This window comes from Musca autumnalis, unplaced genomic scaffold, assembly GCF_047663935.1.
Source record: "Musca autumnalis isolate F117 unplaced genomic scaffold, ASM4766393v1 scaffold_4, whole genome shotgun sequence".
NCBI lineage: Eukaryota > Metazoa > Arthropoda > Insecta > Diptera > Muscidae > Musca > Musca autumnalis.
The window spans coordinates 96247066-96274505 of record NW_027411977.1 but is presented as its reverse complement, the minus strand read 5'-3'; the positions used below and the strand labels follow the sequence as shown (position 1 = coordinate 96274505).

Genomic DNA, 27440 nt, shown 5'->3' with positions numbered 1-27440 from the left:
TATATTTTTTAAGATACAACCTTATTTAAGGCAAAGAAGAAACAAATAGAAAGGCCTTCGTTCGATAGTAACTAAAAAAATCATGTTACGATTTCCAAATGAAATTTTGTGATACAAAAAACTTTTTAGGAAAACAAGTAATTTATTTGAGGATATATTTAATAGGTTGCCTTCAGGTCGTGCAGCAAACAAAGAACTAATTTTTCAAGGATTTATCGATTTTTGACTGTTCAAAAACTAAAATGTTCGTGGAAGTCTGACAAACATGGAAGGTCACACCGACCAGGATGCATAATATAAGCCAAACTGACATTCAAAAACGATCGTATTTATCACGCTTAAGGAATCATACTAAAATTCCGTGGGAATATCCGAAATTGCCTTGCATATGTACAAACATGTGATAACGTATACGTGTTGTCACAACGTATACGCACACCATGCTCGAGAAAAAAACTATTGCAAACCATATAACTCAGCCTTTGTGAATTTGAACTTTTATCTCATATTCTCCTTTTCCCAAAAAAATTATGAATTTAGGAGGGTTTTCAGAATTTTATGTCCCTTTTTGGACGTATTAACTTGCCGACAAAAATATGAGCTGTGTTTCTTTACTTACCTGAGGTTACCATTTTTACCATTTGTTACCATTTTTAACCTGCCAAGCGTTCCTTAACCCCGAAAAGTGGCAAAACTGGAAGCAATTTTTAAGAGAGTGAGAGAGGAGAGAAGGCGAAAATGGCTTTCTCTTCTACCACAGGCTACCAGTAAAATTTCTGCAGGTAAAAAATGGTAGAACTGATTTTTCGACTTTTGTTTGACGATTATTTCACAATGAAGAAGAAAATGGACGAAAAACAGAAGAAAAAGTCGAACGCTGAAAAAACCAAATTAAAAACTGTGAAATAAAAGACGAAAATTGATGTTTATATGTTTCTTTTTGACATTGTTGCCAGATCTACCATTTTTCCGTTCCTTTACTTTTCTGGTAAAAACGTTCATGTGAGAGAAATTTTGAGCAATTTTGACACTTTTCTCTTTTACCACTCTTACCATTAAAAAAGTAAAGGAACAAAGCTATTGATTTTGATTAAAGCTTAAGTGTTGCGGAAGAGATACCTGAAGAAGCAAAATCTTCGAGCTTTATCCGAGATTCGCAGAAATTTTACGATATGCAATATTTGGACCAACGCAGCATACAGTTCCGCTACCGCTACACATGTTGGTCGTAAGGGGTTTTACAGCTTTCGGGCCATTTTCTTAGGAAGTATGGACTTGCCTCTGAAAAAACTTGTGCAGTCGTAATAGGGGCTCCGAAAACAATATGTTACAAAAAATTAAAATGATTCGACAACAAATCTTAAACCGCACTTTTCCGAAAATTTGCATGGTAGTTACCCGAAGGAATGGGCCAATATAGTCCATATTCGAACTATATCTATGCCTTCTAGAATGTAAAGTATGCAAAGTATGTACCAAACAGGTTACTTCCTTCGAGAGTTATCGTGCACACCATTTTAGCCAATAATTTTGAACTTTTGTGGGGGAGTTATGTGACCCATCTTCAAACTTGGTCTAAGTGTGAACAAAATATTTCAAAGACCAAATTTTGAATTAAATCGTTTGATATTCGAGAGTTATCGTGCACACTAACCAAAGAGACGGACGCACGTGGCTTTAAATGGAATATTTTGACTTGTTAGCCTAAATGCTGGGGTATCAAAATGTGGCTAGTGTCTTAAAAATACCGAAATTCGTTTGTATGGCGACAATATCAAAACGTGGACCTCTTTTTTAAAAATTTTCCACACCAAGGTTCCCTTTCTAGCCAATCGAAATCGCAAAAGCTAACTTAACGCCAATTCGTTTAGAAAATGTATTGAACATTTTCTACAGAAAGGAAGGAAGGGAACCTAGTAGGAACCCTTAAAACTCAAATGATATTGATTATCATTGCTATAAAAATCATTCCGCTATAAAAATGTGTCAAATCCCCAATCAAAATGCGTCGAATCAAGAGGTGCCTTTATAAGGCGGATATATAAAAATGCATATGTACCTATAATGAACATTTTTGTACAGAGAGGTTCTCTACCCAATAGGAACCCCAACAATCAAATTACAGCAAATTCCGGTGAAATATTTAACTAAAAACCCTCAAAATGCCTCATCTCAAGAGGTGCTTTTCTTTAGAAGGCTGCTATACCAAAATGTGGACCTATATTAAAAATGATCTACAGGAAGGACAAAAATAAACCTAATTGAAAAAATGTAGCTCAAATCCCCACAAAAGCTCCGAATCGAGAGGTGCCTTTATAAGACGGTTATACCAACATGTAGAACTATATTGGCAATTCTCTACAGAAAGGAATAATGAAGACTCAATAGAAACCCCAAAAGCAAAATTACAGTAAACACGCTTGTAAAATGTGGCCAAAAGCCCCCAAAATGCCTCGAATCGAGAGATGCATTTCAAGGCTGATATACAAAAATGTCTCGTACAGGAGGAAAGAAAGGAACCCCAAAAGCCAAATTACAGCCAATCTGTTTGGAAAATATACCTTCAACCCCCTCAAAATGCATCAAATCGGGAGTTGCCATTATGTTGTCAAAAACATTGTAGTGATTTAAAATACAAAGAAATTCAAATAAGAATAATGAAAAATATTTATGTTTGTTTGTTAAACGTAGTCCAGAGGCTGGAACACAGCTAATGTGTTATACCAAGGGCTTAGGGCGAAACCTATAGCTCTGCGTGTGCGTTCAAAAATACAAAAACAAAATACAAGTATTTGTTATTGATTTCAATTTGAAATACATGTATTTTGTTTTTGTATTTTTGAACGCACACGCAACACGCAGAGCTATAGGTTTCGCCCTAAAATCACACCAAATGTAAAAAAATTGTTTATATTTCATATGCTATTTATTTACTTTTTGAATTGTCATTTCGATCGAAATAATATATTTTGACAGCTCTGATGATCGGTGGTTTTTGATGGAGTATTTAATTAACTTAATCCTAGTACAATGATGCATGCTATACTATGGTCTAATCATGCCACAATAATACAGGTACAACGGGAAAAACAGCTGATTATCACACTAGTTGTCAAAATGCATTATTGTGAATAAAATCACATACAGAAGGTAAACAAGCAATTCACAGTAATGCGTTATTGTGAACAATTTTGACGTTTAGTATGATTTGATCATGGTGGAATAAGAAGAGATTTGTTCCAGAACTAAAAAGTTTTTACAATTTTTATCACTTTTACACATTTTGCGTTCCCGTACACAAAATTTATATGAAAATCGTTTACGACTTTTACAACTTTTACCACTTTTACCACTTTATAAAGTACGGGAACAGGCCAAAGGTGTTACATCAAATCATACCCAACGTCAAATTTGGTCACAATAATGTATTATTGTGAATTGCTTGTTTACATTTTGTATGTGATTTTATTCACAATAGTGATTTTTGACAACTAGTGTGATAACCAGCTGTTTTTGCCGCTGTACCTGTATTATTGTGCCATGGATTTGATGTAACACCTTCTTATTCCACCATGGGTGTAATCATGGAGTCGAAAACAGATGATCATCTGTCAAATGCAGTAGTTTTTAAAATGCATTATTGTGAATAAAATCACATACAGAAGGTAAACAATCAATTCACAGTAATGCGTTATTGTGAACAATTTTGACGTTTAGTATGATTTGATCATGGTGGAATAAGAAGGTGTTACATCAAATCATACCAAACGTCAAATTTGATCACAATAATGTATTATTGTGAATTGCTTGTTTACATTTTGTATGTGTTTTATTCACAATAATGAATTTTGGCAACTAGTGTGATAACCACCTGTTTTTGCCGCTGTACCTGTTTTATTGTGCCATGAATTTGATGTAACACCTCCTTATTCCTCCATGGGTATAATCATGGAGTCGAAAACAGCTGATCATCTGTTAAATGCAGTATTGTGAATGAAATCAAAACTAAACAAAATTCAAGCAATGTACTGTTACGGTACATTTGCCGCTGTACCTGTTTTTGCCGCTGTACCTGTTTTATTGTGCCATGAATTTGATGTAACACCTCCTTATTCCTCCATGGGTATAATCATGGAGTCGAAAACAGCTGATCATCTGTTAAATGCAGTATTGTGAATGAAATCAATACTAAACAAAATGCAAGCAAAGTACTGTTACGGTACATTTAGACCTTGGCACAATAACACAGGAACTACACAAAAAACAGCTGATTTTCATTATAATTTTCAAAATACAGTAATGTGAATAAAATGACATACAAAACGTAAACAAGCAATTGCGAACAAATTTTGACGTTTAGACTGGTTTTGAGCAACTGATGAAAGAATAAGGTGGCGTAAAACGGACAGCTATTAGTTTTCAATTTGTCAAATTTGTTTTATTGTGAATCAATTGTATGTAAATGTAAACAAACGCTTTGACAGCTTGAAGCATTTTCTTGATGTTGTTGACTCGTTGTCATGGTCCACTTATATACACAGTTGCTCAAAATAATAGATACACATAGTACATTTTTCTTTTTAAAATGAATTAAATTTAGGTAATGTTTCAAATAAGGGCAGTAGATTTGCTGTTCATAATAATAGATACACTTCAGTTATAATCGGAAATAATAAACTTTTATTAATTTTGTATGTAACATGTTGTTAAAAATAACACAATGGACTAGTAGCTGGTATTTTCAAATCTTATCCCTAACACTTTCCTAACAATACAGGACCTTACTTCTTGACATATCCCAGGTGACATTTCGTAGCATACTTTCATCGTTTTTACCCATAAACATTTAACACAATGTTTCCATTCTAGAGGGAAATAATATTAAATGCAATAAAAATAAACAAAAATAAAAATCCAAATGCGAATTAATGAAATATTTGGAAAATGTTGAGTCCTCTAAGGACTCTACATCCTTTTCCCTAGGAGAGTAGCATAAACCGTTCTATTGAACTTTCAAGAAAAATATACAAGGTGTATCTATTATTTTGAACAGCTGTGTAGGTCCTCTCTCAAGCGAATTCAAACAAAAACACAGACTTGAAATGTCAAAATTCGTAAACAGAATCAAAAAATTGTTTTCCCTGTGACGGAATGTGTTTGAGGCTAATTTCTTTACTGTCAATTAAGGCAGACACATTAATAAAAATTTCCGATAAAAAATTGTTAACACAGTTATTTTTGTTTGGCGTAATAGAAAATGCAAGCTGATCGGACTTGAACTGCCAAAATAAGTTGTTGTAAATAGAATTCTTATACAAAAACACAACAATGCTGAGGTGTACAATAAGAGATTTTTATCGCGATGCATCTACCTGTTTATATACAGCTGGACATTTCCCTACCTCACAGTGAATTCAAGTGACAAATATGAATTTTGACAGCTCAAATCGAAATCAGCTGTTTTTGAGAGAGAACCTATAATAATTGGGCCATGCTCGTTGTTGTACCACATATGTACGTGACCGGAATCTTGGTTTAGATCACAGCCGACCAAGAAGAGGACACACAAAATTCTCAATATTTGCAACTTTTGACAGTGTGTTAGTAACGTTGTACGCACGCATGCTGCAAAACAAAAACAAATCAAAACATTTGTGTGCTCTTTCGTTGCGTTCGGGTCGTGTGTGTGTGAATTGCCGAAAAACTTCGTAACTTTAACAATATCAAAGCACGACATTGGTTTAGATTAGGCTTAATTAAGCAAATCCAGTGGATTTAAGTTGTCATTTTCATATAATATGAGTAAAATAAATCGATATAATTTATGCACTTAATCATCGCAGAAGTCTATATAAAGTCTAAACCAAGCTTGAAAAGTTTGGTGTGAATTTGAGCAACTGATGGATCCAATCTACCAAAATACAATTTTTTTGAATAAATTTGTTTAAACCTTAAAGTACTCTTAGTCGATCTTAATTCATAAGTTTTTTGGACATTTTCATTGGAAATAATTTAAAATAAAAATTGAAATTTTTTGACTCAACAATTTTTGAATTTTAAATAAAATCAAAAATAATTCTAATTTAATTACCAAATTATTATTAAAAAAATAACAAAAAAGAAACAGGTCCCTAATAATTTGTATTTCCTTCTTTTCTTTACAGTTAATTTACTTTGGTGTGTGATAGCGTTTTCATATATATGTATGCTATCGCCAGGCTTTGGACGTAACAGTATTTAAATTAAGGATTTCTAAATTTACCACAGAACACCACTCACACACAAACACACACAATATGGGACAACCACATAGGCGATCGAATTGGCTGGCCGTATTTTGTTTAGTTTTAACGTTAAAGGTGAGTAAAAACAAAGACAAACAATTAAACAATACCTCCAAGTTTTGGTTTCTCCCAAAAACCCACAGCCATGTGAATCCACATGAAAGTAAAAATAAAAAGTGAAATGATTTTTTTAGTTAAACTTTTGTCTCTTTTAGACAAATATTAACGGTTTTCAAATGATTAACCCCATTCGTATTCAGTCAGCAAATATACCAAAAATAAACGAATATTGTCATTGATTTACATAGATATGTAAATAAGAATAATAATACAGCACAGATACAAAGATGTTGGGAATTTAAATTTTTTTTGTAGTTATCAACAACAAAAAGTTTAAAACATTTCATGGACGACATCGAACTGGCAATCTGATAAAACAAACGGAACTTGTTTAGTAGTAGACCCCACAGACAAGAAGTAGATTGTATTTTTTTTTCTGTTTCTTTACAAAGCTTTGCTGTTACAATACAGCTAGTTTGAGAAAAAAAATGAAAGAAAGAAATGTATTTCCCAAAGAGAAACAACGAGAGCAGCCAATCCAACGAAGATGTTTAGAAATCGAATGAACATTAATGTGATGTGAGTTGTTGTTTAACGTTGTTGGTATATGATGTCTGAGTTACGAACTGAACTGAAATTAAATGAATGAACGACGAACAAGTGAATGAATTCAAACAAAAACGATGATTTCTTAATCGACATTCGACACTGACCGTTACACACTGTTTTTTTTTTTGTGTTATTGTTATTATTATTAATGATTATGCAGTGAGTGCTACAGTGTAGTCTGCTAAAAAATATTTCTATGGTTTGCATTTGGTGTTGCCGCTTACTAGGGGCAAGTCGGGCATAATGCCGGGTTTTATACATAAATACATTTAAAAATTGAAAGGCGGTTTTAAAATATATTTATGTAGAAAAGCCCGTCAATTGTCAGTTTGTCGGTGAGAGAGGGTGGAAAGAGGAAAAGGGTTACCATAAACCTCACCTCTCTCCCCATCAAACTGACAGTTGCCGCAAGGAAAATTGCCTAATATAAATAAGGACTACGTTAAGTTTTTTTACAAATAATGGTCTGTCCCCGTACTGCAAGAATCTACTAATTTTTACTATTTTTGTCGATAACATAAAGGAAAAAATGTTATCGTAGTAAAAAATTGTAGCTTCTTGCAGGTTCTGGAACAGAACATATAACATTTTTTCTCTCTAATACCCTAGACAGACGGCAGAGTTAATTTGCATTAAAAATTCCTTAATTTGAATTAACTTTTTACCCTGACAGATGATAGTTTCTGCATTTATCAAACAGCTGTTTGTGTTGTTTGTTTGTACCCAGCAGACCATTTTATAAAGTTTTACAAAAGTTCGCCAAAATATGCGAAACAAATATACTTTCTACCATTGACTTTTTCACCACGATAATGCAAAAATAAATTTAATTTATTCGCGATATTTTTGAGTCGTTTTTAATATGAAAAAATGTCGCAAATATCTAAAGGAACATTTGAAGAAGATATTATTTTCGATAGAATTGGTATGGTGGGTAATGAAATGCTTGTGAAAATAAAAATTTGTTTTTGATTTGTTTTCCTTTTTTATTTTCTTAAGGTAGAGTTACATTAGGCAAATATTTGCTCCAGCGACCGGCAGTGTGCGCTTACTGAGAGCAAGGGAGCATAAATTCAATGTATTATTAACACTCACTTGATCTCAGTATGCGCACAATGCCCGTCGCTGGAGCAAATATTTGCCTAATGTGACCTTACCTTTAAACATGGAAATTTGACAAAAGACAATTGATTTTCAATGCAAATTGTGTCGCAGAGCTCACTCTTCTACATGAATATGGACTCTCTTTTACAGCATTGCCATATTGAAATATCTAAATTCAGTTTTAATTTCTTTTGATTTTGTGCATTAAGAATGTGGATAATGCACGAATTAATTTGAATTAAGGCAGTCAATGCAAATTAAGGCTGCTGTCTGTCTAGGGTATTAGTCCATGTTTATATTAGTCCCAATTTACATTAGGCGAGTTTACTTGCGGCAATTGTCAGTTTGCTGGTGAGAGAGGGTGCTGAGAGGCAAAGGGTTACCATATACCTCACCTCTCTCTCCTACAAAATGACAATTGCCGCAAGTAAACTCGCCCAATGTAAATTGGGACTTAGGCAATTTTCCTTGCGGCAATTATCAGTTTGATGGAGAGGGAGTTGAGGCATATGGTAACCCTTTGCCTCTCAACACCCTCTCTCATCAACAAACTGGCAATTGCTGGCAAACTGGAAAATTGCCTAATGTAAATATGGAATAATCAAAATGTAGTTTTATTAAACACATTCAGAAATTATTAATACATTTGCGAACTTTTACATTTACATTAAAAGCGCGTAAAATTGCAATAGATTGTACCTAAAATCGCAACTCAAAATGTGTAAAGTTTTGAACATATTTGGCGTAAAATTTCACAACCATAAAGTTGTTGAAAATTACGCATTTTTGTGTCGCATCTTGTTGCCTATATCAGTCCACTCCATGAGATACCTCTCAAACAAAATTTTCTATTACACGGTGCAGTTGTTTTTTGGAGAGCAAGTCCATACTTCGTCAAATAATGGACCAACAGCAGTGCGATACTCTAACTCATTTTTTCAGTTACCGACAATTGTCGGTAAAATTAAAATGCTTATAATTTCGGTAATTACCGATGTTTTTCGGTAAGTTAGCATCGAGTAAAAAGCTGTCGTAAAGTTCTACCGATAGCAAGAGTGTTGTCAACTTTTATTTGAACTTTTTATTCATAATTTTGGGTTTTAATTTTACCGATTTGTGTCGGTAACTCAAAAAATGAGTTAGAGAATCGCACTACAGCTGTAGCCTGGTCAACACCAATTAAAATGACAAAAGAGCAAGATAACATATGAAATGAGTATACGATTTCAACGGAACTTTACACATCGTAAAATTTCTTAAGGCCTCGACACATAAGAAGCATGGCATTTTTGCTTAAGTCATATCTGGTAAATGACTAAAGACCAAGTTCGACCTAATTCAAATGTGATTCTGAAATATTTTTATTAGGTCGCACTTGGTCTTTAGTCTTTTATCAGATATGACTTCAGCAAGAATGCCGTGCTTCTTATCTGTCGAGGCCTTTATGATGGTCTAATGGCTACAGTGACCAACCAAAATGGCTGCTGGGCGCAGTAAATAAAGAGGGACTGAATTCCAAAATATCCATATCCACTTCCAAAATGGACTATGTGGGCCGTTTGCTTCAGGTACCCACTCCGCAAAAGTTCAACACTTTAATCCAAATCAAATGTATTACCAAAAGGTCCACAATCATTAAGATAAGTACACCACAAGTATCGATATTTTCTAGGCAAGTCCATATGTCCAAAAGAAGGCAAAAAAATTCTGAGAAACCAGTATGGTCACCTTTCACAATTAAGTTCATATATTCGATCCTTAAATATAAAAGGAAGACTTTTTGGTATGAAATACTTAAAAAAGAATTAAAAACCGGGCGGACTATGAATATACCGCCCATTTTTTGGGGTATCTTGAATGTTGTATGCTCCCGAATTGGCTGCAATTTAGTTTTTAGGTTTGGAATTTAGCAATCCTTTAGAAAACTGTCAATATAATGACACGTACCGACTCGAGGCATATTGAGGGAGTTTCAGCAACATTTTGCAAAAGGGATTGGCTATAATTTAACTTTTGGAGTTTCTATTGTGCTGCTTTTCTTTGCGTTTCTTCCTGTAAAACAGTTTTCAATATAGGCCCACAGATTGGTATTGTCGCCTTATAAAGGCACCTCTCGATTCGAGACATTTTGAAGAAGTTTTTGTCTTTTGGCCCCTTTTTTAAGCGTATTTACTTTAATTTGGAAGCCACCGTGGTGCAGTCGTAAGCAATGAACGTAAACAAACAAAACGATTCTCGTACCAATCATACAAAGCCACAAACTTTTCAGCTTCTCTGAATCGTTTCATTCTTATAACCAAAACAAAACCCAAAACTTTTCAATGTAAAAAGATGGAAACCGTACGATTGCTGAAATGTAACTTTGGCTATGCTTTACCGAGTTGTTTCATTCACCACCGAAACAAAAAGAATTTTTGGGAAACGTTTGCCGTGCGTTATGGTCAATGACTCGCACATGTGATTGATTAACAACCCTATAAACTAACATCAACATACCACAGTGAATATTTTATCAACCACCAAACGTTTTTAGTGCTATTTAGTTTTCTATCTACGCTTGTGGAGTTGAGTTTTTTCGCTTTTCGTTTTGTTCGCACTCACGAATGTAAACAAAACGATACTAAACAGCTAACTCCGCCAGCGTGGGTTATGTTTCGTTTTGTATTGTTCCCATGGAAAATACGAAACGAAACGATTGGAAATGTTATTTAAAGTATTTTTACGTACGCTCGTCGTAAGCACATCCGCCTTGCACTCAGAAAATCTGCGGTTCAATCCATGACCAGAACATCCAAATGTTCAGAGGTGGCAAATTCCTTCAGTGTAATGTTGGCTTTCATTTTCCTGAGTATTTCAGTCATGAAAAACTACTCTACAAGTAGTGTCGTAGGATGGCCGTTCGGACTCGGCGATAAAAAGTAAGTCCCATACTCATTGAGCCAATGTGAATCGGCGTGCAATCATTGATTTGAGAGAAGTCTCCCTTGTCCCTTCGGGGATGTTGTGGGAATATATCTATGTATTTACTGTAATTTAGCTTTTGAGGTTTCTGTTGGTTCTTCCTTCTTCCTTGCTGTAGAGAATTATCAATATAGTTCCACTTGTTGAAATAGCCGCCTTATAAAGGTACCCCTCGATTCGAAGCTTTTGAGCGGAGTGTTTGAACTACATTTTTCAAATGGATCTGCTTTAATTTGACGTTTAAGGTTCCTATTGTGTTGCCTTTCTTTCTTCCTGTAGAAAATTTTCGATATTGGTCCACATTTTGGTATTGCCACCGTATAATGGCTCCTCTTGATTCGAGTCATTTTGAAAAGTTTTAGCTACATTTTCCAAGTGGATTGGTTGAAATATGACTTTTGGGGTTCCTATTGGGTTGCCTGACTTCCCATCTGTAGAACATTTTCAATATAGGTTCACAATACACATGAAAAAATTACTGTATTTTAGGAATAGTGTTCATAAAGTCTTGCCAAGGTTCAAATTTCTGCATTTTAAGAACGTCTTTCATAAGCAAAAACAAAAAAATACTGGTTTCTTCTGAGAGATTTGAAAAAAAATGTTGGCGAGTTGTTTTGTTTTTATTGACTAACAACCACCGCACAACACCACCAAACACTTTTGCTGGTTTTTATTAATGCTTTTATTTTGTATTATTGTAATTTACGTTTTCATCGTGTGGTATAGCAGAATAATATGAACAGAACAATCAGCACTAGGTTGAGATATTAGATGTTGCCTTTATATTAAAGAAATTAAAAAATTGTAGATGCGAACTGTATCGTACAGTCAATTTCTTTGTTTTTCGACACCAAACGCACTGTAGTTGTTTGGTTTGTCAGTTAACTAACAAGAATTGTTGCGACAGTGGTAGTTGTTGAGTGTGTTGTAGTTTGTTGATAAAGTCTCAATGTGGGGGTTGTGGTTTCTTGTTACAGTGTCAATGTGATGGTGAGACGATGAGACCATTCAAAAAAAAACTAAAACAAAGTTGAGAGCATTTACCAAACAAGAGAAATATTGGGAATATAGGGAAAAATAGGAAAGTGATTTAGCATCTCATGAAAATCTTACATATTTTTGAAAAAATAGTGGTTTTCGGATGGGTATAAGATACTACACATGTGTCTTATGTGAGGTGCCTGTACAATATGAAAAAGCTACATCACGAACGAAAATATGTAAAAATTCTTGTAATATTTTTTTATGAGTATGGTATAGACCCTTTTAAAGGTCACTGCCTATTCAAAGTAGTATTTTGAGGAATTTAGCCATAATTTGCAAACGAATTGTCTTTAATTTGACTTTTCAGATTTCGATTGGCTAGGGAACCTTGGTGCATAGAATTGCAAAATAGAGGTCCACGTTTTGCTATAGCCCCCATAGAACGGTACCTCCCGATTTTTGGTATTTTCAAAGTTTTAGCCACATTATCCTACAGAAATGAGTAAAATTCGGTATAAAGTCTTTCCGAATATACAACATTTCTGTGGAGAATTGTCGGTATAGGTCCACGCTATAGAAAGGTGCCTCCTGATTTTCGGTATTTTAAAGGTTTGGTTACCGAAATGACTGAAATTTGGTACTTAGTATTCGATATGTGTGCAAAACATGCCTACAGATAATTGTGGATATAGATGCACGTTTTAATATAGCTTCTGGGTTCTCAGTTTGGAAGGTACCACGACACCGATCGATGTGAAGTTTTTTACAAGTCTACTGTGGTGACTGTAACTTAGTATTCCGGATTCTGCTGAATGGATGGAAAACATAGGTATCTCATTGGTATTGAACATTGTTTAAAAGAAAGTGATATTCTTAGCATGTTCCACCTCTCCAAGGAATAATCTTAGACGTGGCGGAAGATCTTGGTGTTTTCATAAACAAAAGGAAACTAATTGTTAAATTTTACTTTAATACAATTTTACTTTTACTTTAATACACTATAACAAGTTCGACCCGAGCGAACTTAACGCCCTTCTTATTTGTTTTTATTTTATTTTGATAATACACTTCTCCTCTCCTCGTTTGTCTTCATTCGGTAAGCGGGCATATTGAGGGGAATAGGCTTTTGCTTGTCAAAATTTGTTTCTTCTCTCTTCTTTTTTGTTGACACTCCTTCAGTAGGCCCGGGATTGTTGTTTACCGGTAGGATGACTGGAGATATCCAGGGCAATCATGAATATTTCCCTCGGATTTTTTGCACAAAAAATAATTGAAAAGGGTGAAATTCTTTAAAAATCAATATTTTAAAACATGGAAAACTACTAGAATCACATAATTATAGAATATTCTCGCCTAAACAAAAAATATTCCCTTTAAGGGCGTAAATACGGAAATAAAAAATTGGGAAATTGGGAAAAAAGAACAAATTAAATTCCGCACCGAATTCTTAATAATGATTGCTCTGATAATAAATATTACACTGTGCAACACTGAAAATGCAAACAACTTCAAATATGCATTTTTTGAAACTACATATTGAGACTATAAAAACCCTAGTAGAGTTTTGTCCTGTCAGATCCAGTTCGGATTTTGTGGCCTCAGCTAAACCGGGCTAAAACTACATTTATCTCAGAAACTATTAGGAATTTGGTCTTGCTGTCTTTGGTAATATTGTTGCCCTGAACTAGTAGAATTTATCTTTTGAACAGACTACATAAGAAAAACTCCATCTAGGGCATCAAAATCGATAAAATATAGAAATTTTTACATAATTGCTGAAATTCTGGTCAGCATCAACTAAACTATTGGGAGTTGAACCAAGTAAGATTTTGCAAAAATATTCCTAATAAAGTTCTCAGCAATTCTTCAGAACATTCTAAAATTCTTACTTCATGTTATTTCATCTGTATTTTGCATCATACTTTTTACAACACGTATTTCAAACACAGTTTATTCTCGCATTTCGGATTTCATCACATTAGCTTAGTTCCTTTACTTTTTTAATGGAAAGAGTGGTCAAAATTGCTCTCTCATGAACATTTTTACCAGAAAAGTAAAGGAACGGAAAAATGGTAGATCTGGTAGCAATGTCAAAAAGAAACATAAAAAATCAATTTTCGTCTTTTATTTCACAGTTTTTAATTTAGTTTTGTCAGCGTTCGACTTTTTCTTCTGTTTTTCGTCCATTTTTTTTCTTCATTGCGAAATAATCGTCAAACAAAAGTCGAAAAATAAGTTCTGCCATTTTTTACCTACAGAAATTTGTCTGGTAGCCTGTGGTAGAAGAGAAAGGCATTTGTGCTCTCTCTCACTCTCTTAAAAATTGCTGCCAGTTTTACCACTTTTAGGGGTTAAGGAACGCTTTGCAGGTTAAAAATGGTAACAAATGGTAACCTCAGGTAAGTAAAGGAACACAGCTATTATTGACATATTTATTAAATGGTCGTTGTAAAATAGGCATTTTACAACAATGACATGTTCTGAAGAGTTGTGTATTACATTCCAGGGAATATTTCTCCAAAAGAAAACATTAAGAAAAAATAACGGTTTTAGAGATATCGTGCGAAATGTATACAAATTATGAAAATTTTCGATATTTTATAAAATTTGATGCAATAAATGTAGATTTTCGACTTCATTATTTCTACAAATATTTTATTCTTGCCATTATCTACAAATTTGCTTTAGAGGTGCGATGAAGATTCACATAGGTTTCAGAAATATAGCCCAGAATTGCTTAAAAAAGACAATATTTAACAATGTTTAGATGGGACCATAAAATCCAAGCTGGATGTGACACAACAAAACCCAACAAAGGTTTTTGTCGTTTGGGTCTGTACTTTCATAAATCCTCATCCCAAATTGTTTGCACAAGATCATATATAGATATTTTAGCGAATATTTTCGAACTTTTATGGGGGAGGTACCGGAATGAGTGGACCTATAAGCACCACCTTTGAATTTCATCTAATATTCGAAGAAATATTATGATGTCCAAAGGGTGGAGAAACGCAGTACTCGGTTCGAGCTCTCAAGCCGCTACATGTAATGCTATAGGGGTTTTTTACAATTTTCCCCTGAAAAAACTTTTACTGTCGTAATTGAGGAAGCGAATGCAAGTTGCTTCAACAAAAATCAAAGTGATTAGAGAGCAGGTCTTAAAGTGAATTTATTCAAAATTTTGTGTGGGAGATACCCGAAGGAATGGACAAATATAGTCCATATTCGAACCTGATCTATATCTGGTAGATACATTAGTATGTGTAAAGTATGGACCAAATTGGTCACTCCCATGAAGAGTTATCGTGCGCACAATTTTTCCGAACATTATGGAACTTTTGTGGGGGAGGTACCGGAAGGAGTGGACCGATATAACCCTTCTTCAAAGTTAAACTAAGTTTGGACAAAATATTACGAAAGCCAAATTTTGAACCGAATCGATTGATCCGTTCGAGAGTTATCGTTCCAGCCACTACACACTGGGTCATAGGCATTTTTCACAGCTTTCAGGCTATTTTCTCAAGAAGTATGGATTTGCCTCTGATGAAACTTGTACCGTCGTATGGGGGGCACTGAATACAAGTTGGCACAAGTTGAGAGCAGTCCCTAAACTGAACTTTTCCGAAATTTTGTGTGGGAGGTACCCGAAGGAGTGGATCGATTGAGTCCCTATTGGAACCTCATCTAAGTCTGGTAGGAATTTCACGATGTACAAAATATGGGCCAAATCGGCTACTCCCTTCAAGAGTTATCGTACACACAAATGTTCCGACCATTTCCGAACTTTTTTGGGGGAGGTACCGGAAGGAGTGGACCGATATAACCCATCTTCGAACTTAAATTAAGTTTGGACAAAATATTACGAAAGCCAAATTTTGAACCGAATCGGTTGATCCGTTCGAGAGTTATCGTGCGCACCAGCCAGCCAGACAGACAGACGGACGGACATTGCTAAATCGACTCCAAATTGTCTGAAACACATTTCGTCCAAACATACTTTGGGTCTAAAACCATTATTTCGATGAGGCACATTTTGCCCGTATGAAAGTGTATATACCCTTTCTAGCCTAAAGGCTGAGGGTATAAAAAGAGACATGTCACTGTACTGCATTTATGTACGCACGCATTGCTTTACTTTGTTTACATGTTGTAAAATTCAGTTTTTTTTGAAAATAAATTTATTATATTAAATAATTACCACAAATCCGCAAATTTTTAATTGTTTCTTATGTATTTTTTTTTTGTTTTCTTTGCAAATGTCAGTTGACATAACAGTACTGAAGAAATGTCAATTGTTGTGCAGCACAAGTGGTGACACTGCACAAATTTGGCAATAACTGCGCAATACGACGTTTCGCGTGACATTTATGAAGTCACGACGATGTCCATAAAAATACATGCTGCATTTATGAAGGCACGACGATGTCATTTGACGCATCATACTGCATTTATGAAGTCAGCCAGAATCTTAGGTATCCGAACATGATATAAAACACATTCTTTCTTACTAACGAGTCCAACGGTACACCATTTCGACTCTAGCAGGGTACATAGTGTTTGATTCCCTTATTCTTTGCTTTTGACGTGGTAGTATTTTTCGATGCCCCAATCCAAGTTTTAACCTGGAGTTAAAAGCCATCAGACACCATAAGGAGAACAAGTCTCACATGAGATGGAAGGGGAGAAATATTAAATACTGGATTTTAACACTTTCCTACGACTCCCGCTCCTATTTTTACGATATATTAAAAACTAATCCATAATGAAATCATAGAAAAGTAAATTGAATTAATTTAAATTCATTATTTCATTTCATTTCACTCTCATATTAATATTAATAAATACATACGTATGTGTACACTTTTGTGTATAAAATAAATTAAACCAAACACTGAATTAGTTCTATTTATATAAAGATTTACTACTCGATTTTACTTAAAATTTCATTTTTTATACAAAAAAATAAAACTCCAAATCGCATGCTTCAACAAATTGCATTAAAACTATATGTAGGTCTTTATATATGTATGTATGTATGTTTATATATACATGTAGTATGTGTTTCTTTTCAACTAAATCTTCTTATACGTTGTTTTTAGCTTTACGCTACGCTATTCAGCGTGTGTTTGTGTCTAGCTAAAATGCAGTTATGCTCTGATTTGTACCAGTTTTAACTTTCTTCACTCATTCATTTACCACGATGTTCAGCATGAACATTTTCTTTCATATTTTCTCGAACTTGTTGTTGTTGTTGCTGTTTTGGTGTTATTTCTTTTATACGCAGCTTAAACATTAAACAATTTTAGATATTTAGACGTTTTTTTATTTGTTTTGCCGTTTCAAATAAGACAAAAATTGGATTAAAAATTGATTTTAATCATTTAGAATTTGATTGTTACTCAATGTTTGTTAGGGTGGGTTCTTCTACTGTTATTTGAATATAGTGTTTGTCCTGGATTCAGGAAATACACTGCATAAAAAGGAAAGGAAATTAAATAGGAAGAGCTATTAGAGAAAAATGATCTAATGAGGCTAATTAGCATGACACCAAGTCATCAGCTGTAAAAGAATAAAGAGCTAATACTGCCTTATTAAAATGTTGATCTGGCTGTTCTTTATTCTTTTGCCAGAAATGACGCAAAAGACAATGTAATACTAAGAATGTAATAATAATAAACGTATCATTAAAAATGATATCCTAAAAAGAACGTTTTGTGCCATAAGCCGAGCTGAGAATATTTTTCTCTTACACCTTAGACACGATATGGAGACATAATTTTTCAGTTGTATTGGATTATTTTGTTAAATTTCAAAACATTTCACTTGTACTTTAAGAATTCCAATTGAATTTCGAATTATTCCATTTATAATTTAAGTATTTTTCATACGTGATTCGATTTTTTTCCATTTGTAATTCGAAATATACCATTTGTATTTGAAATTCGAATCATATACATTTAAAATTTGAATTATGCCATTTGTATTTCGAAACATTATATTTGTAATTCGAAAAACCGAATTTAAAACAATTTTGAAATTTTTTGTTTAGAATTTCAAATGGAATAATTCGAATTACAAATAGAATAATTCGAATTTCAATTTAAAAGAAAAAATACAAATATAAAAAATCGAATTACAAATATTCCAATTACAAAAAAATTCAAATTACAAATGAAATAATTCGAATTGCAAATTAAAAACTTAACTTAGAAATGAAATAATTTGAATTTCTATTGGAATTCTCAACTTACTAGTGAAATATGTCGAATTATGACTCAAATTATTCGAAAACGAAGTCACGGTCGCAGTTAAAGCTCATCAAGTCCTACACAAAGAACCTGTTGTTGTATCAACGCAAATCTTTTCGTTCGTTTATCTTTTTTTAATTATCTGGTTCTGATTCCTCTGTGCCCAGATTCAATGCAACCTGGAGAGTTTGCGACCATAAAGAATCAGGAACAGGGTGAGTGGGGTAATCCAGACAATTAAACAACTGCAGAGTGCCGTGTCGGTTCCTATCCACATACAGGGCATGTGTTGAGAGGGTTACATGTCATTTATTCGGTCCCAATACAAAGTGAGGCGACTGCATCTTCAAGATCATAAAATTTTCAAATTTTGCAATTAAAATATACAAAGAATGACAATTTGCCCAGGGATACCCCGTGCTGCCCCCTGGCTACCTCGGTGGTATGTATGAATGCTATTTAAGCCTGCCTGATAAGCATGTTGATCTAAAGTTTCTCACTTGTATCTTTGGAGCTGGGTGAGTCAAGCCTGCTCACGCAGTTAACACTCATGCGGGTACTGCTGATTTACCAGTCCTCGGTGCGACATTCATCCAGTGCGTGGCGCTAACGTTTGCATGTCACACTGGCGCCGCATAGTTACCGCAGACCGGCATATTGCATTATAAGCGTCCAACAAGGCTCTTTGTCAGCACTGAAAGTACTACCGATCAGCGATTTGAAAACCTCGTTCCTACTTCTGGTCCTACTTAAACGTGCTGTCGAACAATACACCCAATATCATGGGGTAGTTTGTGGTCGGACTCAGGATGCCATCGACAAATGTTATGAGAAGAATATGAAAGGGTCCATTGACGCCCAAATTGCTTCAGAAAGGGTCTAAAGAAGCACCATTTGCTTCAGGAAAGGTCTATAGAAACACCGTTTGTTTCAGAAAAGGTCTACAGAAACACACTTTGCTCCAGAAAGGGTCTATAAAAACACCCTTAGTTCAAAAAGGGTCTATAAAAGCATCCTGTGCTTCACAAAGGTTCTATAGAAACATACTTAGCTCCAAAAAGGGTCTAAACAAGCACCCTTTGTTTCAGAGATGGTCTATAGAAGCACCCTTTGTTTCAGAGAGGGTCTACAGAAGCACCTTTTGTTTCAGAGAGGGTCTATAGAAGCACCCTTTGTTTCAGAGAGGGTCTATAGAAACACCCTTTGTTTCAGAGAGCGTCAATAGAAGCACCCTTTCTTTCAGAGAGGGTCTTTAGAAGCACTCTTTGTTTCAGAGGGGGTCTATAGAAGCACCCTTTGTTTCAGAGGGGGTATATGGAAGCACCCTTTGTTTCAGAGAGGGTCTATAGAAGCACCCTTTGTTTCAGATAGGGTCTATAGAAGCAACCTTTGTTTCAGAGAGGGTCTATAGAAGCAGCCTTTGTTTCAGAGAGGGTCTATAGAAGCATCCTATGCTTTAGAAAGGGTCTATAGAAACACCCTTTGTTTCAGAAAGGGTCTATAGAAGCACACTTTGCTTCAGAAGGGGTCTATTGAAACACCCTTTGCTTCAGAAGGGGTCTATAGAAACACCCTTTGTTTCAGAGAGGGTCTATAGAAGCACCCTTTCTTTCAGAGAAGGTCTATAGAAGCACCGTTTGTTTCCGAGAGGGTTTATAGAAGCACCGTTTGTTTCCGAGAGGGTCTATAGAAGCACCTTTGTTTCAGAGAGGGTCTATAGAAGCATCTTTTATTTCAGAGAGGGTTTATAGAAGCACCTTTTGTTTCAGAGAGGGTCTATAGAAGCACCTTTTGTTTCGGAGAGGGTCTATAGAAGCACAATTTGTTTTAGAGAGGGTCTACAGAAGCAGCCTTTGTTTCAGAGAGGGTCTATAGAAGCATCGTATGCTTCAGAAAGGGTCTATGGAAGCATCCTTTGTTTCAGAGAGGGTCTATAGAAGCAGCCTTTGTTACAGAGAGTGTCTATAGAAGCATCTTATGCTTCAGAAAGGGTCTATAGAAACACCCTTTGTTTCAGAAAGGGTCTATAGAAGCACACTTTGCTTCAGAAGGTGTCTATAGAAACACCCTTTGCTTCAGAAGGGGTCTATAGAAACACCCTTTGTTTCAGAGATGGTCTATAGAAGGACTCTTTCTTTCAGAGAGGGTCTATAGAAGCACCCTTTCTTTCAGAGAGGGTTTATAGAAGCACCGTTTGTTTCCGAGAGGGTTTATAAAAGCACCGTTTGTTTCCGAGAGGGTCTACAAAAGCACCCTTTGTTTCAGAGAGGGTCTATAGAAGCATCCAATTATAAACCTTGTTCCTATTTCTAATCTTATAGCAAATACATAGCTATGTGTACATGCTGTCGAATTGTTACACCCAATATCATGGGGTAGTTAATTGTCGGAATCAGGACAGGACACCATCCTCCAATATGTTTCGGGAGGAGCCTCATTGCAGCCGTACAGGTGGTGAACAGTGTGGTTGAGAGAAAAATTGCGATGTGCAAAGATTGGAACAATGCCGGACACTCCTATCGCGCCACCAGCCATTTTTGTTGGTAATCGTAGAATTTTTGAAGCTATTGGACCTTTATGTCCGAAAGCTTGATAAAAATTTAAAAGCGGTCCTTGAACAGCCCTTGAAGCGCACTTACGCGAATGTTTTGAACTTTTGAGAGGGAAGTTATCCACCTTGGAGCTTGATGTATTTTTTAAGAAATTGTACGATATGTATGGTTTCTGCCAAATAGGATATTTAATTCTTAGGCAATCGTAGGCAATTATAACTTTTCGATCTTTATCTCAGGAAGTACTGATTTGACCCGAAAAAAATGGTACCGTTGTAGTGGAGGCAGCGAGAACAACCTTCTAAAGAAAATATAAAGGTGACATGATCTCGAATTACATACTGCCCGTTACCACAATTTTGTATTCTCGCAATCTGACTACCAGGATGATCACTTCACTTGGCGACAGTGGGTCCAAAGGTTTGCTTCCTTACAATTTTGTAATTTGATTTTTATTGAAGAAACCTTTTGCCTACAGTGGGTTACAATTCAACGCCGTATATCGTTCTTATGGTGTGAACATAATGTGCGGTAGTATGTGTCACTTACTATCTGTAAAGAGTTTTAAAGGATTCTCCACAGGTGGCACAATGGCATGGACAATATCTACTTGAGATGAATGAAAAGCCAAGAAAAATGCTCAGTCATCAAAGACCATCTGTATCCTTGTTCCTTCAAACCAAGCCCAAACGTCCGATGTTGCTGACTCAGGACCAGCCAGCTCTTAAGCCCCTTGCCTCCATCACCATAGCCCGGTCAAGCAGGCCAATAGAGCATTGTTAAACGCAAAGACAATATGGAAGGTGGCAATTTGGTTTCTTTGGGCAGACTTTCTCGCCTTGTTGAGCGTCTAGATGACTTGCGAGGTGTTCGCAGACGTCGTGTTACCATCGATATTACTGTTAATCCTAAAATCTACAAACGTGATGCCCAAGAAATGACCGATGTCAACAATGATATATACTTTACCCTCAACACAAATGCTATTTTCCATACCATATGTCGCCCTTCAAATGCTATACGAGCAGACGTCTTCACTAGTAATAACGTACATCCATAAAGTTACAACAAAGCTCCCAAAAAAATCCAAAATAAATTAACTTTTAGATAATCTCAACATGTCGATTGCATTCAACGTTTCCTTGAATAGACTAGACTACAACATCGTACATTGTGTGTATTTCTGTAACACTCGAGCTCAAGAAGGGCCACGAAGCAGAAAATTATAAAATATCTTAAAAGTGGCTACACCAATTAATGACAATGCGGATGTTATGGCAACAGTTTTCGACAAAGAGTCATCAACTTAACACAATTTTTTTGTTTTCGTTTAAATAAAACGAAAAACAATCTTACAACTCCGCCACCACCGCCATCGTTACTAACAACAACAACATGCTTAAACCATAAGTGATGTTGATGATGACATGGTGTTACCACAAAATATTACATAATGGGCCAAAATAAGCGTTACGTAAATTTGGATACCCGCAGTGAGACGCACTTTGCTGTCGACAAGCAAGCGGATGGATACATTAATAATGTTGGCAAATGATTTCGAAATACAGTTCCAGAAAATGGTAACGACAAAAACATTCATTACCCCTCTTTGGAATCTGGGCTTGGGGTTTTATTAAACAAACGAAAAATAAATATGTTCATAAAAAATTACAACGATGTTATTGTTGTTGATGACGAAGACACACATGATGATGGTAATGGTGTTGAGTAGGGTTTAGTTTGACGAAAACATACAAATTTCGCTTTCTACAACCTTGGATGGGAATTACGTATTTATTTTTATTATTACCATAATACAGCTAATTCATCTTTCTTTTCCCTTGTTTCCCTTCATAATCGCCACTTGGTTTTAATCGTCTGTTTCATTCTTCTCTTTTCTTTCACACAGAATGCTTATTGTGAGGGACCACACGTGGACTCAGCTTCCCTGCCTCTGGAACACAGATCGGTATATGGACCACCACCACCCTCACCCGTCTATGGATCACCACAGACAGCATTAGCGGCCAGTCCCAGCAATGACATCTCCGACGAAGCTTGGCCACTGGCAACAACGAACGACAGCCCCCAAATCAAACATCTGCAGGTGCAGTGTGAAAAAACTCACATGCGCGTGAATATCGAATTCGATCGTCCCTTCTACGGCATGATATTCTCGAAGGGTTTCTACAGCGATCCCCATTGTGTTCACTTGAAACCAGGTACCGGCCATTTAAGTGCCACTTTTGAAATTTTCCTCAACAGTTGCGGCATGACCAGTTCGGCAAATCACAATGCCGCCGCCGGCTATGGAGCACCCACACCATCGGGCAGCTATGTCGAGAACACCATCATTATTCAATATGATCCCTATGTCCAGGAAGTTTGGGATCAGGCCAGAAAATTGCGCTGCACATGGTATGATTTCTACGAAAAGGCTGTGACTTTCCGACCATTCCAGGTTGATATGTTGCATGCTGTTACCGCCAATTTCTTGGGTGATAATCTGCAATGCTGGATGCAAATTCAAGTTGGCAAAGGTCCTTGGGCTTCCGAAGTGTCGGGTATTGTTAAGATCGGTCAGACCATGACCATGGTGTTGGCCATCAAGGATGATGAGAACAAATTCGATATGTTGGTACGCAACTGTGTGGCTCATGATGGCAAGCGTGCTCCCATACAGCTGGTCGATCAAAATGGCTGTGTTGTCAGACCAAAGATTATGAGTAAATTCCAGAAGATCAAGAACTTTGGACCCTCTGCTTCGGTGGTTAGTTTTGCTTACTTCCAGGCCTTCAAATTCCCCGACTCCATGAATGTCCACTTCCAATGTGTCATACAAGTGTGCCGCTACAATTGCCCTGAACCCAAGTGTGGTCCCAGTTTGGCCGGTGGTGAATATGGTGTACCCCAAATCGGCGGTAATGCCCTCTCTTCAGAATACGGTCCACCCGAGCCCTATGAACGTGGAGACTTTGGTCTTGGTGGTTTGCATCCAGCAGCCTATCCCGATCCCAGACACCCAGCCAGCGACTCGACCGGTGCTTATTCCGAAAATCAACCCGATGTTGTTCCTTCACCCCAAGCCCAAACGGCCGGTTTGGCTGATTCAGGACCAGCCAGCTCTCAAGCCCCTGCCCAAAATCCCAACGACCTGCACATGCCTCCACCACCATTGCCCGGTCAACCAGGCCAATACAGCACCGTTAAACGTAAGGACGATATGGAAGGTGGCAACTTGGTATCCTTGGGCGGACGTCCTCGCTCTGTTGAGGGTCTTGATGACTTGCGCGGTGTTCGCAGACGTCGTGATACCATCGATATTACTGTTAAGCCTAGAATCTACAAACGTGATGCCCAAGAAATGACCGATGTCAACACTAGCCGCATTATTCAAGTCGTTGCCCCCGGTGATGTAAACTTTGCCCTCAACAGCAATGCCAACAACGAAACAGTGGTCATACAATCAGCACGCAATGCTGATCCAGAAACCATCTGTATGTCTGTGCCCAGCTTTGTGGGTGGTCTTGTTATGCTCTTGCTTGTTTTGGCTGTTGCCTCCCTAGTCGCTGCTTTCCTCTTTGTCCGTGTCCGGCATTTCGATCGCAAAGGAGCTCCCATGGGTTATCATAATTAAGTTATTATTCTAAGTTAGGCTTGCGAAAGGCCTAGCTCCCAAATAGATCTTCTCACCCAATGCGTAATCCTTCCATTGTTAATGCTTGTTTTTATTTGCGACATCTTTTTAGGACAAACTTCCATTACCTCTTAAAAAAAAGAAATCCTGTCAAGAAAAAAAAATAACAACAAAATGAACAAAAAACCGAGACAAAGGATTCTATTATTATTATTTATGTATGTGTGTAATTTATTTATTAATTAATTTATTTATTATTTTTTGTATTATTTATTTCCGTTCTAATTGCAAAAACAAAACAAACAAAAAACTTTTTGTATTTATTTAATTAAGTTTCGAAAAATAAACGAATAAAAAGTGAAACAAAACGATATTTTATAAAAATCATAAAATGTATTTTGATATTTATTTAAATACATATGTATATTGGTTTGGGAGGTTTATTTAAGAGAATTAAAATTTAAAGGGATTTTTTCATTAAATATGTGGAAGCGTTTAAAGATACCACCCACTAAATACGCTTTGAAATTCCTTAACGACAAAAAATTAATTATCATATCTTGCTATATGTCCCAAGCGCAAAAGATTGTTGGAGATGATGGGGGTTATTCGCAATGAAAACTCCCCTTGAGTTGTATCCCTCTGCCGTTTCAACTTAAAAGGGATAGTGCAAAATTCACGCTAGTTTTCATTCAGAATAACCCCCAATATGTACGTAATCTAAGTGTTTAAGGTCATAGTCAGCACACTGTATCCAAAATTGATCGTTTTCACGAGAAGTGTCAATAAGTCTCAATTCCAGAAAAATCTGTATGTACGGAATCTTTTAAAAAAGAGCGAGAGAGAAAATTCTGATAAAAATTCATAACAACCTACGTTTACGCTTTAGACTATCGAGGGTATATCAAGCTTTTTGCAGAAAATTAACTTATGTTGAAACTGACGTATGGGGTATTGTAACTCGCGAACAGTTGTAATGTACCATGACCATTGCACGTAGTTAGGTCAACTGAAGTTTTTAAGCTCGATTCACCGATGTATTTTTAAAAATATCAATTTAAGCGTATGCTATGGTCGTATTAATGTAAAAAAATCGGAAAAAATCGTTGAAGGAAACGAGTTTTTTATGTTAATTTTCGAAAGATATGTTAAAGAATACACTTCAGAATTGAAGTTTCTAATGTATGATTTTTTAATATATCCACTGTATCTACCTCAAACGGATACGAACATTGAAAAATTAGGTTTTTTGAATTTTTGCTCTAATCGGGACGCGCAGCTGGATTTATATAAAAGTTTATTATTTGATTGTAGTACTCGCGATTTCGCATTTTTTAATGTATAACATGAGCGCGTAGCCTTCATAGGATCACAGTAATTTGCGCCCAAACCCGAAATTTGTGTGCGTAAATTTTTCTAAAAAAACTGTTTTTTTTTTTTTGGTTTAAAATTTACAAACGTCATTCGATTTCCGTGGAAACCCGCGTAAATTTAGTTTTTTTTATGTTCTGAATCTAATAAGCAACTGCGCGTCTAAATCCACTATATCGGCGGATATGATACCCCTCAAATTTCGAAAATGTGCATCAAATGTTTTTGAAAATATCGCGTATTTAAAGGCATTTTGGATGTGTCATTTCTACTCAACTAAAGAGCGATACTTCTGATGAGTGTTTTGTTGACCAATGTTGATATTATAGATGTTTTTATTGGGCTTTTTTGGTCAGGTTAATAAATGAATTTATTTCATGTTTGCTCAACGTTTCGTTGGCTTGTTTCCAACTTTTTCAAGAGGGTCTTCTTATTCAATTCTAGTAACAGATGAGAAAATTTTTCATTAAAATTCATTAAATTTTAAAATGTACGAAAACAGATATTTCTAAAAATCAAGTGCGATGCTACATCCACGGTTACCCATGGATCGCAATGAAACGACATCAAATGATGTATTTTTTAAAGGTTATTGAAATCGGATGCTCATAAAATGTAAATGAACTTCGTGGAAATTATGATCATTTTAATGTATTTTGCGCCTAATATGCATCAGATGCTACATCGTAGCCTCCAAATAGAATTTCACAAACTGTACATCAAATAAAAGGGATTGATTCGCTCTGTTGAAAATGTCATTTTCACTATTACGCGGTTTAATGCGTTTCAAATGTTGTAATATTTAATATAACATTATTTGATTGTAATGCCACAATTGGAATTCCTTGAGATTTAATATAATGTTCTAAAAATATTCGCCAATAGGAAAAGTATAAGCGAAAAATTTGTTGCAACGGAACATCTTCATTATTGCGTGAAATTTTGACGAAAATGACGAAGAACTCAAATATTTTTCTTAAACTTTTCTTATAAAACCATTAAAAAAAATTAGAATAACATGATTTTTATTTTTTTCATCATATTTTCTTCGAATTTTTGAAAATAACATAAATACTATAGCTCCAATCTTCACGACTGTTATAAGTTTTTTTTATATATTTTTTGTAAGTAAAATTCTGAAATTATTTAACTAATTTGATTTTTAGCGAATCCATTGAGATTTTCTTTTTTTTGCATCATCGCAAAGGGTACGAATTCAGTTAACGATAACATCATAATATACTAAGCCCCGATTTTTTTAATTTTTTTCTAATTATCATAATTAATACGGTCATATCTTTTGCCCGCAACGATCAAAGTTGGTAACGAAAACAGATTTGGAATGAAGATTTTTTTCTTAATCTATGTACCAAAAATCATTGATGTAGCATCAACATTTTTTCCTTATTTTTTTGAAATGGAAAAGACGAATTTAAATATCTTTCCTGATATGTCAACGTTTTTGTATAGCCCCATACAAATCGAAACATCACTTTAAGAAATGTTGGTGGTGTTAGTCCTATTTGACCGCCAATTCGGTTATTTTGTATTTCCAAAAATTGTATTTCTACAAAAATTATTTATATACGTCCACGGCCCATATAACGAACGGTACCACCATGTTTCACGT

The 27440-nt window shown here is 35.6% G+C and overlaps 1 protein-coding gene across 5 annotated transcripts in view; it reads left to right on the top strand.

Annotated features, from left to right (window-relative positions):
• Positions 1-24831, top strand: part of LOC141401142 (uncharacterized) — a 68950-nt gene extending 44119 nt beyond the window's left edge. For 4 of the 5 annotated variants that reach the window (XM_073981046.1, XM_073981047.1, XM_073981050.1 and 1 more), the window contains 2 exons: positions 6165-6359; positions 22712-24831. In XM_073981046.1, coding sequence (XP_073837147.1) covers positions 6297-6359; positions 22712-24439 — 1791 coding nt within the window. In that variant the 5' untranslated portion in view covers positions 6165-6296 and the 3' untranslated portion in view covers positions 24440-24831. Of the gene's footprint in view, positions 1-6164; positions 6360-22269; positions 22383-22711 lie in introns of those variants that run through there. The other variant, XM_073981051.1, reaches the window with a different exon arrangement.
• The last annotated feature ends 2609 nt before the right edge of the window (positions 24832-27440 follow it).